Source organism: Dromiciops gliroides, chromosome 2 (assembly GCF_019393635.1).
Source record: "Dromiciops gliroides isolate mDroGli1 chromosome 2, mDroGli1.pri, whole genome shotgun sequence".
In the NCBI taxonomy this organism is placed as follows: domain Eukaryota; kingdom Metazoa; phylum Chordata; class Mammalia; order Microbiotheria; family Microbiotheriidae; genus Dromiciops; species Dromiciops gliroides.
This window is the reverse complement of record NC_057862.1, coordinates 602,803,482-602,819,464: the sequence shown is the minus strand read 5'-3', so window position 1 is coordinate 602,819,464 and position 15,983 is coordinate 602,803,482. Positions and strand designations below refer to the sequence as shown.

The 15,983-nt window shown below is 36.4% G+C and overlaps 1 protein-coding gene across 6 annotated transcripts in view; it reads left to right on the top strand.

Moving 5' to 3' along the window:
* The window catches only part of FOXN2 (forkhead box N2), a 70,987-nt gene extending 55,666 nt beyond the window's left edge, over nt 1-15,321 (top strand). For all 6 annotated transcript variants that reach the window (XM_043987021.1, XM_043987017.1, XM_043987020.1 and 3 more), the window contains 2 exons: nt 10,671-10,739; nt 11,282-15,321. In XM_043987021.1, coding sequence (XP_043842956.1) covers nt 10,671-10,739; nt 11,282-11,799 — 587 coding nt within the window. In that variant the 3' untranslated portion in view covers nt 11,800-15,321. The remainder of the gene's footprint in view (nt 1-10,670; nt 10,740-11,281) is intronic.
* The last annotated feature ends 662 nt before the right edge of the window (nt 15,322-15,983 follow it).

Below are 15,983 nucleotides of genomic sequence, written 5' to 3'. Positions count from 1 at the left end.
CCCCTTCACCAGAATTCCACAGGAGACAAAATTCAGTAATAGGTTTAAAAACCTTCACCTCTGGGGGCAACTAGATGGCACAGTGGATAGAGTACCGGCCCTGGATTCAGGAGTACCTGAGTTCAAATCTGACCTCACACACTTAGCACTTACTAGCTGTGTGACCCTGGGCAAGTCACTTAACCCCAATTGCCTCACAAAAACAAAAAAAAAAACAACCAAACAAACAAAAAAAAAACCCTTCACCTCTGATGTCTTTTTAGAAATATACAAAATGACAAGCAAGATGCAGTAGAAATACTAGAATAAGGAGGTGAATTTGACCTCAGTAACTATATCACTGAGACTTGGTGGAATGAGACCTATGACTAGAATATGGCTCTGGAAGAATTTACCATGCTGAAAATAATTAGCATAGGTAAAGTTGGAGCCTGGTGTTTGGTGGTAATACTGTTTTAAGAAGATAACATTCATGAGCAAATCCAGGAACCAAAATAGGGGACAGGATGAAAATCTTCATTTGGGTAAAAATGACCAGAGGCAGAAATAGAAGTAATACTGCCATTAAAGTATGCTATAGATCACCTTGACTAGACCCAAAGAGGAAGTACATGTTTTTGAGAGACAGATCACACTTCTGCTCCACAGGCAATTATAGAGTGTGATATGGTACTACATTATTTGGATTCCTACTGGAGCTGGCTATCTCTTTCTGCCCAAAGCAAGGTTGCTAGTAATTTCTTGTCTTACTTCAATGATGATTTTTATCCTTTAAAAGGTAAAAGAGGGGGCAGCTAGGTGGCACAGTGGATAAAGCACCAGCCCTAGATTCAGGAGGACCTGAGTTCAAATCTGGCCTCAAACACTTGACACTTACTAGCTGTGTGACCCTGGGCAAGTCACTTAACCTTCATTGCCCTGCCCACCAAAAAAAAAAAAAAGGTAGAAAAACAAACAAGGAGAAATTCAAATTCTATATTCCCCATCAAAGAAGAGGAAATTACTGGGATGGAAATGTTGTGAACCTTGAGGGAAATCATGGAATTTCATAGCTGGACTAGCTAGTCTAAACTATACCTGAAGAAGAATCACTTCTGCAACATACCAGACATCCTACCTCAAGACATTGGGTCAGGGTGATCGGCGTTCCTTCTCACAGCCTATACCAACCTAGGGTAGCTCAAATTATTAGTGAGTTTTTTCTTAAAGGCCAGATTAGCATCCTTGCAACTTCCATCCATTGCTTCTATTTTGTTTTTTGGAGCCAAGCAAAATAAGTCTAGTTTCTCTTCCTTGTATCAGACCTTGATGCACTTGAAAACAGCTCTCTGGTTTTCCTTATCTCAAGTCTTTTTCTCCAGGCTAAAAATGCTGTGCCTATTACTGTCAGCCAGTTCTCATAACATGAGCTTGAGACCCTCTATCATCCTGGTTGTCTGGTTGTACTCTTGTTAAAATGTGTTACCCAGACTTGAACAATGTGTTCTGACCATGGCAGACTACAATGAGACTATTTGCCTTCTTATCTTTCTTGGCTACCATAATAGGCTGTTGACTTAATTGAGTTTGCTAACTACCCATTGCATCTTAGAGTTGTGATTGAAGAGATGAAATGTGGGTATATTTGAAAAGCTCCTTAAATCTTGGGATGGTTGCAAATGGTTCAGAGATAAGGTAGATAGGATTCTACAAACTAAAAATTCTATGGGGGGGGATCAGAGTGGGGTGGAGTTAGTTCTGAAGATACTTCATTCAACAAATATTTTTTTAAAGTGTTTGCTATGTGTACTAAGCACTATAAAAAAAGAGAAACAATTCTATTGAGGAGGGGGATAAAATACATAGCTAGTGAATACTCCAATTTATAAAAGACATGCAGAAAATGAAAGCATGGAGAGACAGCGGAGGATCTTACAATCTTCTGACATAAGACTGTAAGATCAGTGTTGAGTGCTAAGTTTGGGCATGTACTAAAGGTAGCAGGAAAAGTTAAAGATAACAAAGGATAGATTTTTTTTTTTTTTGGCTGGGCAGTGGGGTTAAGTGACTTGCCCAGGGTCACACAGCTAGTAAGTCAAGTGTCTGAGGCCAGATTTGAACTCAGGTACTCCTGAATCCAAGGCCGGTGCTTTATCCACTGCGCCATCTAGCCACCCCAAAGGATAGATTTTTTAAAAGCATTAGGGGAATGAGGTAGAATGAAAGAGAAGGAAGGTCACTGCTTGGGGTGTATGGGAAGATAAGTGACAGAAAACAGTTCAACTCTTCCTTTCATAGAACAGTCCTTCCATTGGAGAAGACAGAGCAAAAATGAGTCATAGGGAGATGATACCCAACATAAGTAATGAAATAAAGAAAACCTACTCAGCCTTGATGCATTTAAGTTTCCTGACTCAAGTGAACAAACTCTGCTTTAAGTATCAGGGTCTGTCACTCCAGGTGCTGTACTGGATTCACAAATAGCCTCTGACCCTTACAAATTGTGACCTTGGATATGTCTCCTAACTTCTGAGCCTCATTTTCTTTATCTGCAAAGTGGAAGTTTGAACTTGGTGACCTTTATGTCCCTTTCCACTTTAAATCTGTGATCCTATATCTGCTAGGCACTAAACAAACTGGCAAATGTGATTTCTGAGCTATTATCAGTTATCTTTGAGAGATCAATGAGGATGGGGGAAATATGGTAGGATTGGAAAAGGGCAAATGTTCTAGTTTCAGAAAACAAGGAAAATGAATGGAGCTGGCAAAATTCTAGAATGTGCTATTAAAAGGTCTGTTTGGGGAGTATACAGACACAGGACTCACAAAAGATCAGTGTGTCTTCATCCAAAGTAGGTCATGGTAGTTTAATCTGATTTTTTTTTTGGTGGGGGGAGGTGGGGCACGGATATGGTTACTAAATTTGTAGTGTTGGGAGAAATGGAATTAAAGCCAGGCCCTGATTAGTCTGAGTAATGCATCCTACAAATTGGTCACATGTATTTGAATTCATACTATTTGAAGTTATAATTATGTGAAATATAGTCATTTGTTCACTTGATCAATTAATATATGCAGTGTGGATTTATTTGTTTGGGTTGGGGGCGGGATTCATTATTCATACTCGGGACCTGGCTATGTGTATGTGTGTGTTTTTAGATTTTATGTCATATTATGGAAAAGACAGGGAATCGGGAATTTTGGGCTAGACACTGTTACTGTTGGGTGAATTCTGAACTGGTTGGATGACCAGACCCACTGAATACTCATTAATGTTTCCAAATCAGCTTGGAAGGAAGTCTCCAGTGTTGTGCCCATGGATCTATGAATGATTCTGCGCTTTGTAACTTTTGTCAGTTTGGGTAAAGGAATAGATGACGTGCTGATCAAATTTTCAGATAATACAAAGCTGGGAGGAATAGTAACATAATGAAAGAATTAGAATTTAAAAATACTTTGACAGGCTATAACATTGGGACAAATCTAATAAGATGAAATTTAGTAGAGTTAAATGCAAAGGCCTACAGTTCCCAGATACTAGGTGGGGAGGCATGGCTAAAAACAAACAATGGTTTGTCTGAAAATGATTTAGATGATTTAATGGACTCTCAGCATGAGTTTCAGTAATGTTATGTGGCAGCCCAGAAACTGAATGTCATCTTGGGCTGCATTAAATAGACACAGAGCACTCAGGAATAAGGAAGTGATGGTCCTATCATACAGTGTCTTGTTCAGGCCACATTTGGAGTACTTTGTTCTGACATTTTAGGAAGGACATTGATAAACTGAAGAATGACCAGAGAAGAGCAACTCAGTAATGAAGGGTTTCATATATGTATTGGTTGAAGGAAATGGATCTTTTAAGTCTGAAGAACAGACACTTTAATGCCCTGCTTGCAATTTGCTGAGGCTGAACTTCTGCACTTCTTCCTTTTTTTTCTTTTTTTAAATAATAAACATTTTTATTTATTTTAAGTTTTGAGTTTCAAATTCTATCCCTCTTCCCTTTCCTCTTCTACCCTCACTCTGAGGTAGTAAGCAATCAGATATAGGTTATACATGTGCAGTTATATAGAACATTACCATGTTAGTCCTTTTATGTAAGAAAACTCAAATAAAGAAAAATGAAAGAAAGTGAAAAACAGCATGTTTCAGTCTATTCCATCAATATCCATTCTTTCTCTGGAGGTGGATAGTATGCTTCATCATTAATCCTTTGGGACTGTCTTAGATCATTGTATTGCTGAGTTCTTCATCAAACACTGTGCACAGTTTTTTCCTGGTTCTGCTCACTTCACTATACATCTAGGCCTTTCTGAAATCATCCTACTTGTCATTTCTTATAGCACAATAATATTCCATTAAAATCATGTTCCATAGCTTGTTTAGTCATTCTGAAATTGATAGTCATTTCTTTAATTTCCAATTCTTAGCCACCACAAAAAGAGCAACTATACTTTTTTTGTACAAATAGGTCTTTTTCACTTTTTTGGGGATGTCTTTGGGGTATAAACCTAATAGTGGTATTGCTGGATCAAAGGGTTTACACAGTCTTTTGGGCATAGTTCCAAATTACTTTCCAGAATGGTTGGATCTGTTCACAACTCTACCAATAGTGGATTAGTATCCCAGTTTTCCCACATCCCTTCCAACATCCAACATTTTCCTTTTTTGTTATATTTGCCACTCTGATAGGTGTGAGAAGTAGTGCTTCAGAGTTGTCTTAATTTGCATTTCTCTGATCAGTAGAGATTTAGAGCATTTTTTTATGACTATCATGGATAGCTTTGATTTCTTTGTCTGAAAACTGCCTATTCATATCCTTTGACCATTTATCAATTGGGGAATGACTTGTATTTTTATAAATTTGACTCAGTTCTCTATATATTTGAGAAATTAGGCCTTTATCAATTATACTTGTTGCAAAAATTCCCAGTTTCCTGCTTTCCTTAAAATTTTGGTTACATTGGATTTCTTTGTGCAAAAGCTTTTTAATTTTATATAATCAAAATTATTTATTTTATATTTTGTAATGCTCTCTATATCTTCTTTGGTACAAAATTTTTCTTCTGGCCATAAATCTGACAGATAAACTATTCCATGCTCTCTTAATTTGGTTATGGTATCATCATTTATGTGTAAATTGTGTCCCATTTTAACCTAATTCTAATATATGATATGAGGTCTTGGTCTATCCCCAGTTTCTGCCATACTGTTTTCCTTTTTCCCAGCATGGATCTTTGGCTTTATCATATACTAGATTACCATAATCATTTACTATTCTATTCCACTGATCCACCACTCTATTTCTTAGCCAGTACCAGATTGTTTTGATAATTACCACTTTATAATACAGTTTGAAATCTGGTACTGCTAGACTATCTTCTTTCACATTTTTCATTGATTTCCTTGATATCCTTGAGGTTTTGTTCTTCGAGATGAATTTTGTTATTATTTTTCTAGTTCTATAAAATCTTTTTTTATAGTTTGATTGCTATAGCACTAAATTAATAGGTTGATTTAGGTAGGATTGTCATTTTTATTATATTGGCTTGGCCTACCCATGAGCAATTAATGTTTTTACAGTTGTTTAGATCCAACTTCATTTGTGTGAAAAGTTTTATAGTTGTGTTTATATAGTTCCTGTCTTTGTCTTGGAAGGTAGACTCCCAAATATTTTATATTTTCTACAGTTATTTTAAATAGGATTTTTCTATTTGTGGTTGCTGGACTTTGATGTTAATATAAAAATGCTGATTTATATGGGTTTATTTTTTATCCTGAACCTTTGCTAAAGTTGTTAAAAAATTTCAGGTAGTTTTTCAGTTGATTCTCTAGGATTTTCTAAGTAAAATATCATCTGCAAAGAGTGATAGTTTTGTTTCCTTATTGCCTATTCTAATTCCTTTAATTTCTTTATTTTATTGCTATAGCTAACATTTCTGGTACAATATTAAATAATAGAGATGATATGGGGCACCCTTGTTTCACCTCTGATTGTACTGGGAATGCTCCTAGCTTATGCACATTACAGATAATGCTTCCTGATGGTTTTGAGACTAGACTTCTTGATGCCTATGTTGCACAACACTTCCACAGTGCCCTGAAACCTTGAACCTTTGAATCTTCTGCTTTCATTAGTGGAGTCCCTCCTGTCCACTGCTATTCTGCCTGGACTCTTTCCTCTACTGCTGGCATACTCCCACCACCTCTTAGTCTTCCTATCCCTTTAGAATTACCATTTGCAGAAGAACTCCTCTTCCCCAACCCTTGCTGTCCATTCTGATTTCTATTCATCATTCATTTCCCACTATACTTCATAATGTCCCAATGTCTAGATCTTTCTACTTTTTACACCATTCTCTGGAACTTCTACTCTATAATGAGCAAACTTTCTTTCATTTTAGACCTCTTCCTGTTAAGTTCTGACATTCTTCACCATCCTTTCCAGAACTGGTTACATACCTTGCCTTTTATCCCCGTAACTGGACTCAGTGGGGAAGTCAGAATACTCCTTGCTTTCTACTGCTACTTCCAAAGCTCCTTCCTCTACTACTATTACTTAGCAACCTCTCCTCCTTTTGAGATTCATTCCATCTAGCTTTCTCACCCAATCCAGATCCTGTGGGTTGTTATCTGCCAATACCCCCTGCACTTAATGTTCCCCAGTAGATTCAGTGCCTGGCTCAGTTTCTCTCTCCATCCCAACTATTGCCTTCATACTCAGTGTCTTCAGCCTATATGTTGATGGTCCCTCAAGTACCCTGACTTCTCTATTCCTAAAGCTACTCAACTACCATAATTTACTCCTTCTATTCCACTTTGGCTTCACACAGGCATACATGATCATACCCTTAATCTTGTAGTCACCCATAAGTGTTCTGTGTCCATCATATTCAAGAACTCCAGAATTGCTGGTTTTCACTTATTCCATCTCTCCTTATTCCTCACTACTCCACAGCTATTCTTTCTGTGACCTCCTGTCCCTCCCTACCTCCACACTTCATCAGGCCATCACTCCTATTCTTAGAATCAGTTCTTGGTGTTTGATATATTATATTTTTATTTTTTGGTGGCTTCTAAAAATTATTTTCCCATTACAGTCTTAGAATTTGTTTACAATATGTCTGGGTAAGTGGAGTCTCAGTCTCGTCCCTTTTGGCATTTAGTAAGTCTTCAGTCTCTTTTAAATATCTCTGAGAAAATTTCTTGTTAGTCTCCTACAACATGTTAGACTCTTTCGTCATATTTTTGAGGAAGCCCAGTAAAACTCTTTGGTCATTTCTCTTCGTTAGGTCCTACAAATCCATCATGTTTTTTTAAAAGCTTAAAAGCATTGCTCTAGCTTTATTTTTTTCTTTTGGTGATTCATCTTCCAGCAAAATAGTTTTATTTCGTAATTCATTTTTTTTTTTAAGTGAGGCAATTGGGGTTAAGTGACTTGCCCAGGGTCACACAGCTAGTAAGTGTTAAGTGTCTGAGTCCAGATTTGAACTCAGGTACTCCTGACTCCAGGGCTGGTGCTCTATCCACTGTGCCACCTAGCTGCCCCCTCATAATTCATTCTTTATATTTTCCATAGGTATTTTCTAAATTGTTGCATTTCATCATCATCTTGTCTCATTTGTTCTTTGCTAATTTAATTTATCTCTTCATTGCAGTTATCCAAGTTGATGTGGTTTGCAATACTTTCACTTTTGTTTCTGGTATTGTTTTTCATATTCATTATTTTCCTTTTGTCATCTTTCCTTTAGTTCAGTTTAATTTATCAAGGTGTAAGTTCAATTTAAATTCTAGTTTAGGGGAGCTAGGTGGCTTAGTGGATAAAGCACCAGCCTTGGATTTAGGAGGACCTGAGTTCAAATCTGGCCTCAGACACTTGACACTTACTAACTGTGTGGCCCTGGGCAAATCACTTAACCCTCATTGCCCTGTAAAAACATACATACATACATACATACATACATACATACATACACATACATACATAAATGGTTGAATGAATAAATTCTAGTTTAAAGTTACAACATTTAACTTGATGGATAAAACTTTTAAAAAGAGAAGTGTATGTTGCCTAATGATAATTATCATTGAATTGTTTGATCCTGTCATCTGTGAGAATTGGAATGACACCCCTGCTGGGAGGGACATTGTGAGCTCTGGCCTGAAAAGAAACCATGTGACTTTAGTGTCCGGAAGTTATGTTTGCGACCCTGAGGGTCCTGTCAATCATTGCTACTAAAACTAACCGATTAGCTTGGAGCTGTGTATGTGGACAGCCCTGTTTCCTGTTTCACAGGAGGCTTTTGGGAGGAGCGAAGTCTTTTCATGGCCAGATGGGGGCTTGGCAGCAGAGACAGGCAGGATAGGGAGAGCAGGCAAATCTCATACTTTATCCATGTGTTTCTCTTTACTAACCCTTAATATACTTTAATAAATACTTAATGCCCAAAGATTGGTGCTATATGTTTTCTAATTTAAGGCGACCATTCATTAAATTTTAGACATCACAGCTAGAATTTTAGGCCCTTACGCATCTTTATCGAATTAGTAAGGCTGGCCATTACAATTTATGACTTAATTTCTCTACAAGAACTTTGGAATAATGTGATGATGATTGTTTAAGTTTCATCTTACCACACTGAAAAAGAGTAGAGGAGTGGAAGGTTTCCTATACTCAAATCAAAATCATATATGAAATAATTGTTTTGCCTTCTTCAATCCTTTTAGATTCCTTCACTTCACTTTTTTTTTAAGTGAGGCAATTGGGGTTAAGTGACTTGCCTAGGGTCACACAGCTAGTAAGTGTTAAGCATCTGAGGCCGGATTTGAACTCAGGTACTCCTAACTCCAGGGCCGGTGCTCTATCCACTGCGCCACCTAGCTGCCCCTTCACTTCACTTTTTAAGGTGAACACTTATCTTGAGTAGGCTGATTATTGGTGTGAACTGATGAACCTAGTTTGACTGGTCCCTAGTCCTTAGAATGCTTGTTTCCTAAGGTTTAATTGTCTCAGAGACCAGATATCTCCCCATCCCCGCCTCTTTTATGCTGTGGCACAGTTAGGGTGAAGTCTTGTAGGTCCTTCTCCTTATTCCTCTTTTCTTATTAGGCAATTCAGGCAATGCCCTCATTTCAGTTATCCAGACTACTTTAACTGCCTTGCTCACTAATGATGGGGCAGTCCCCTCTTGGTACCACAGCAGCTCTTTGGTGCTGATGAACTAGTACTTTGCATATACTTACACTTATTCCATTTTCTGTCATATTATGAAAATTTGTATACACATTCCTTTTCTGTTAGGTTACAAACTCATTTATAATCTTTGGCAGCTAGTATAATACCTTACACCTAATAGACACTAAATGTTGCAATGAACACATAAATAGACTAAGATCATAATAGCCTTCTCTCTTACAGAGACAATTAAATCCGCAGTAGTTCATCGTTTTATGCATGTTCCTGCACAAAGCTACATTTGTATTTATGTGAAGATATTGCTGTTCAGCTAATGTTTTTTATGTTGTCACCTGTTATCTCACAGCTTCATGAAGCATGGGTTGACGAATTTTGTTTCTCACATATTTGTTCTCGTTATTTGGCTTTCCTTCTCCATCTATTATGTCTGTGTCTTTCATGTACTTATTTTTGTACACATTGTTAAATGTTAGCTCTTTGAGGGCAAGTATTATTTTTTCTCTTTCTCTGTATCCCAGTCCTTAGCATCTGCCTGGTAGATACATAGTAAGCATTTAGTAATTGCTTGTTGATTGTCTCTTTGTGTAGCCTTTGCAACTGACACATGCTGCTTATAATAGCTGAGATTTGTACACCTTATTATGCCAACTACTTTCCATATGTGATGACATTTGCGCCTCACTGCCATGTACAGTGGGCAGTTAGGTTCCACAGTGGACTTGAAATAAGGAGCTCATCTTCCTGAGTTCAAATCTGGCTTCAGACATTTACTAGCTGTGTGACCCTGAGCAAGTCACTTCTGTTTGCCTCCGTTTCCTCATCTGTAAAATGAGATGGCAAATCATTCCAGTATCTTTGCCCCCTGCAAAAACAAACAAACCAACCAACCAAATGGGGTCACAGTCAGGCATGACTGAATAACAACAAAAACCATTTAAAGTATGTGTCATCACTTCATCTTAAAAATGTGGAAACAGGGGCAGCTAGGTGGTGCAGTGGATAGAGCACTGGCCCTGGAGTCAGGAGAACCTGAGTTCAAATCCGGCCTCAGACACTTAACACTTACTAGCTGTATGACCCTGGGCAAGTCACTTAACCCCAATTGCCTCACTTAAAAAAAAAATGGAAACTGAGGTTTAGAAAGATTAGATGGACCAGGGTCACAGCCACTGAGTGCCTGAGTTGGGATCCTGATTCCTGGTCCATTGTTGGTAAGAACATATTCATAGCAAAAGGCTGTCATTGACAACTTTGTTAGTTTTACACACTTGGTTATTTAAGCAGTGAAGTTTGTCCTTTGCTTTCCCCCAAACTGGAAACTTGAAAGCTGGTACTTTATATTTTGTTCTAGCTTGTGATCAGAGAGCAGTAGTAAAGGTTAAACACAGACTTCAGTGGTTTGAAAATTATAAATGCAGGTATCACATTTTAAAAGATATTCTTTTAGCAAAATTTCTAAAATGTTATTGATAATTAACTTCTCTCATTTCAGAATCTGATATTGATGCAGCCACTGCAATGATGCTTTTAAATACATCTATTCAACAAGGAATTTTAGAATGTAAGAAATGTTTTAAAATTTTTTTACTGTAAAACATTTTGGACTTTTGAATGTTTTCTGATTAGAATATAAAGTATTTAATGGTTTTATTTTAAGACCTGAGATTTCTATTGCTGTCTGTTCTTGGTTAGAGCAAGCAGTATTTGCTTGCAACAACTAGAAATCATCTTAGTCCCACACCCTTATTTTGCAGAGAAGAAAACTAAAACCCAGAAAGTTGGGCCCATAACTCACCCAGGCAAGGAATGTCACATGTAGTGGAACCAGGCTAATAAACGCAAATCCTTTGACTTCAAAATCTAGTGGTTTTTCACTATACTGTGCTAAAATTTTCAGATGTTCTAGTAAATGATGAAATGACTAGTATTTTGAGAAGATTAAGTACAATTTTAGATATCTCATTTAATCTGTAGCCTATTGAAGAAAGATGCTGTGTAAATCCAGTGTAGTAGCATAGTTGTCTCAACAAGAAAATCCTATGTATAAATAACTTGATGTTGAGCTAGATGTTGTATTCATTGATTGAACTTCATTTTATGCAGGTGAGAAGCCCCTGCCACTCAAAACAGCTTTACAAAAGAAAAGGAGTTTTGTTAGTGCATTTAGCCATCCCAGTGCCATAAATTTACAAGAGAGTGATTCTGCAGTCAACAATATTGATCCAAAGGAGGATCACAATTACAGCGCAAGCAGCATAGCAACACAGCGTTGTGCATCCAGATCCAGTGTGTCTTCCTTATCTTCTGTTGATGAGGTGTATGAGTTTATCCCAAAGAATAATCTTGCAGGAAGTGATGGCAGTGAAGGGTTTCACAGTGAAGAAGATACAGACATTGAGTATGAAGATGACCCTCTTGGAGACAGTGGCTATGTATCACAGCCTTGTGCAAATACCTCTGGCAAAGACCGGCCCATCAAGAAGCCTAAAAGAGAGTCATGTCAGGAAATTGATGAAGAGCTTAAAGAGGCTGCTGGATCTCTGCTGCACCTTGCTGGAATCCGCACGTGTCTGGGTTCTCTAATAAGTACTGCAAAGATCCAAAAGCAAAGGAAGAAATAGTAATTCCAGATAGTGATTTTTTTTTTTAATGTGGCAATACTCTTCTACTTTCTCTTCACAAGGGAGATCAAAGCCATAATAGACTTCTTTAGCTGGGAGGGGGGGTGGGGGTATGCTAATTAACTTTTTTCCCTTTACACTTTTTTTTAATCACTGCAATTAGGCTTATGCTTACCTAGGATTGAGCCAATCAATGCATGATTGAAGTGCTAATAGAATACCTTTTCTAATCATTGATTCAGAGATTTGGAAAACTTCCACAGGGAAATCCTCAGGCTCCCTCTTAAGATTGTAGACAAAATCTTTCCCAGATAAATATCTTTTATTGATGTTTCGAAATGGAATAACTTGCCACTCAGTGTAGCAATTTTTCCATTCTTTTTAAAACACTGAAATACAGTGGATGAATTGGCTAAAAATGATATTTTCCCTTTTACCCTACTTTATATTTTATTTACCAATGTAGAATATAATTTTAGTGAATGCTGGTTGAGACATGAACCAAGTGGGGGAGAAAAATAAATTTGGAAAGATCTTAGGTAGCTAAACTAAAATGATTGCCAGAAAGTTCTGTTTATACAAGTAGAAAATGGGAAAACTTGATTTTTAATGTCATTTCTAAGTCTACTCCATGTCTCTTATAACATCATCTTTTGAAAATTCTTTGACATATTTGTTGTTATATAGACTTTATTGGGGACACTTTTGCTCTTACCCTAAGTGCTTTAAATACAGTAATTAGTTGGTTTATTCTCTGTTAACTCTTCATATAGCAGATAGTCAGTGAGATGATAGCATGTAATAATCATCCTTTTTTGTCACTCCTTTGCAATAAGAGGTTCTCTTATATTTTCTTGTCTTCATGGGAACAATTATAATTACAAATTATAATCATAATTTGAATGGAGTGTATCTGGAATTTGGTTCAGTTCAGTAATTAAATGCCTACTATGTGCATGCAACTGTGCCAGGCACTAGAGATATAAAGACAAAAAAAGGAAGCAATACTTGCCCTTTAGGAACATGTAGTCTAATAGAATAAAAGTTCTTAATGTTTACAGTTAAGTAATGGTAGGTAATTTTGGAAAATCTATCCAAATACAGGGTAAAACAAGTTTAGTCTTAATATTTTCAGACTTAGACAAATTAAACCCCTTTGGAAAAAGCAGTATAATACCCAAATGTGCCATTAATCTTTACCTAATAGATATTACTGCTTCTAATAATTAATCCATTGGCTGAAGTGGTTAAGTATTATTTGAATGACTCTACCTACATAAGAAGCATTTTCCAGATTTGAAGTTATAGTTCTTCAGAAAAATCTAAGGATTTGAGGTAAATTCAGTATTTACTAAGTGGAATTTTCCCCTTCTGAGCTTTTGGAAGGAAATCTTTTAAAAGTTTATCCTTGTCCTCTGTCATCTCCTTTTTATTTAAGATTCTCCCTGTAGGATGTTTTTGTTTTTATTTTCCCAAAAAAGACTGACTTTCTCCTCCTGCCTTGTCAGGTTGATGTTGCCTTGATGCTTTCAAATAATTTCAAGCTCTTAGGATTGTTAAAAGGGATAAAACAACCCTCTTGTTTAATTTTTAAAATTTGTTTGGGCATAATTTTCAAATAAGATGCATGTTAATAAATGTCTTTCACAGAAACCTTAAGCAGGGATATGTAATGTTAAATGTTCTCTGTTCTATGTTAATGTCACCTATTTTAGTAGTAAATGGACCTGCTAAGCCTTGTTAGTAGAATTTGTGGGAGTGTAGAGATAGTAATTTTATTTATTGTTCATGAAAAATAGCTCTTAAGCACAACTAGGTTATATTTCTTAGTGTGTGTGTGTGTTGTTTTTTTTTAATTCTACCATATATGATGCAGTTATCAGAGGACATTAGTATCCCTAGTTAATAACTGTTAGATAGGTAGTAAACATAACACAAGTGCTTATTACCACAGTTTTTACAATTTACTCTTTCTCCTACTAGGTTCAAAATAGGGCTTTTACTTGGGAAGATTGGGAGTTAGCTCAGTTTCATGGCTAGGCCCAACAGACTGGGTGTCTGATGTCTAGCAACTTGTTCCTAACAAAGTTCTACTCTAATAACCACTTTAATGTCCCAGGGAGTTTGTCACGATGGAGTTTTGCCATTGTGGCTAAAAACCATGATTTCAGTTCAAATATAATTTGCCATATGTCAAAATAATAGAAGTAGTGTTGAAATTGGTACTGATCTATATGTTTCCCTATTAAATGTTTTTACTTGCCATAGTATTAATATTTCTTACCCCAAATAGAAATCAGTGTCTTCTAAATATATACATACACACATACGTATATGTATATATATACACACACATTAATTTGCATGTGCAATGTCTTACCAAAAGTTATATTTTCATTTTATTCTTTACATACAGAAAAAGAACACAGCCTTTCCATATACATAGGAGGTATTTCTTTTAGTGAATCATTTCCTTTTTTTCTACAGCTTTGTAACAGTAAGCTTTTCCTATCCCTCCCATATTCAGCATGGCTTCTTAAATTAAAGTTTTGGTTTTTTTTGTATATAGTATGAACTTAGTATAATCAGAATGGGGGGTGTAATTTTTTTTTCCTTTGCTTTCTTTTTTTTTTCCTTTTTCCTTTCTCTTTTTTGGGGCTACTTTTCATGACATTATGTAAAGGGTTCATACCAAATGGTCAGCTAAATTTTATTTTAGCAGGAATTCAAAGGTAGGAGGAAGTGTTTCTGGAGGAATGTGTGAGACTTGGTGCACCAGGAAGTCTTTCCTGCCAGTTTAAGCAACAAATGTGGATACTTCACAGAGCTCTAAAAACTATTGTCTTTAATTCTACTGCAACTTTTTGATATTTTGTGGAGACCGCAGAATTTGTTGAAATTTTGAGGCTTTCTGGTTTGCAACTTCTCTAGAGTTCTTTGTTAGGCTGGAAAGGGGAAGCTTTGGTTAGAGCAAAGCTTACTCAGATTTGTTAATAATAATGTAGTCAAAATATTTATTGACAGGAAAAGTAGAGTATTTTAAGCATTGTACCTGCCGTTATTTTAAAGCACACTCTTCGTATCTAACTGCCAGTGCCATTATCAAAACAGTTTTTTAAAATATAAATGTATGTTTCTATTCAGCTAAAGTACTTAATTTACAAGTATGATGTTGCCATCATATAGTGATATGAAGCAATTTACAGTTGCCAAGTCATTTTAATTATTATTTATTTAAAGTAAAAATGTAGAAAAGCAATTTGAGTTATACTATCCCTTAATCCTGTTTTCTAATGTAGCCTAAGGAATGTCTGGACTATAGAATGACTCTGCCAGTAGATGACCAGTTATGAGTGAACCTATTTTCAGTTCCAAGTCTTTTGCTCATTTTAAAAACAATTTACAAATGTTTAGTTTTTGTATCTAATCTCTGTTAATTAAAATGTTTATAAAGTTTATTTTTACCAAAGAGATGCAATTCATTATGATAAAGTATTGCAGAATAAACTTTGTTTTATAACATGTGTGCTTGCTTTTTTCTTTGGAATTAGGGGTGGTACATTGTTGCAGTATCTTTCTGATAATGATATTGGAATCATACCTTGAAGAATTATACTATCACCCCAAAAAAGAAATATGAGGTGATTCCTTCTCCCATCCCCTCCCAGCTTTTGTAGAGGTGGGAAGTCCCCAGTTAGAAGAACTGAAGCTTGGGACAGTATAGCTTGGAAGTAGGGCTCCACTGTAAGAGGGAGTTTGTTGAAACTCCATTTATGTATGTATACGTATGTATGTATGTATGTATGTATGTATGTATGTATGTATGTATGTATGTATGTTTGTTTTTACAGGGCAATGAGGGTTAAGTGATTTGTCCAGGGTCACACAGTTAGTAAGTGTCAAGTGTCTGAGGCCAGATTTGAACTCAGGTCCTCCTAAATCCAAGGCTGGTGCTTTATCCACTAAGCCACCTAGCTCCCCTAAGTTGAGAATTACAGAAAGTTTCTTTAGCGACAAGGAAGATCAAGGTTCACCCTCAGAAGAGGATAGCAACTTCAGGGCCCCTACATCCAAAGCTCAAAAGGGACTTTGAAGAAAAAGTAGGAGAGATAGAAGAAAGATAGAGGTAGAGGAAAGAATGTAAAGAGAAATCAGAGTGATGCAGGAAAGTCAGAAAAAAGTCA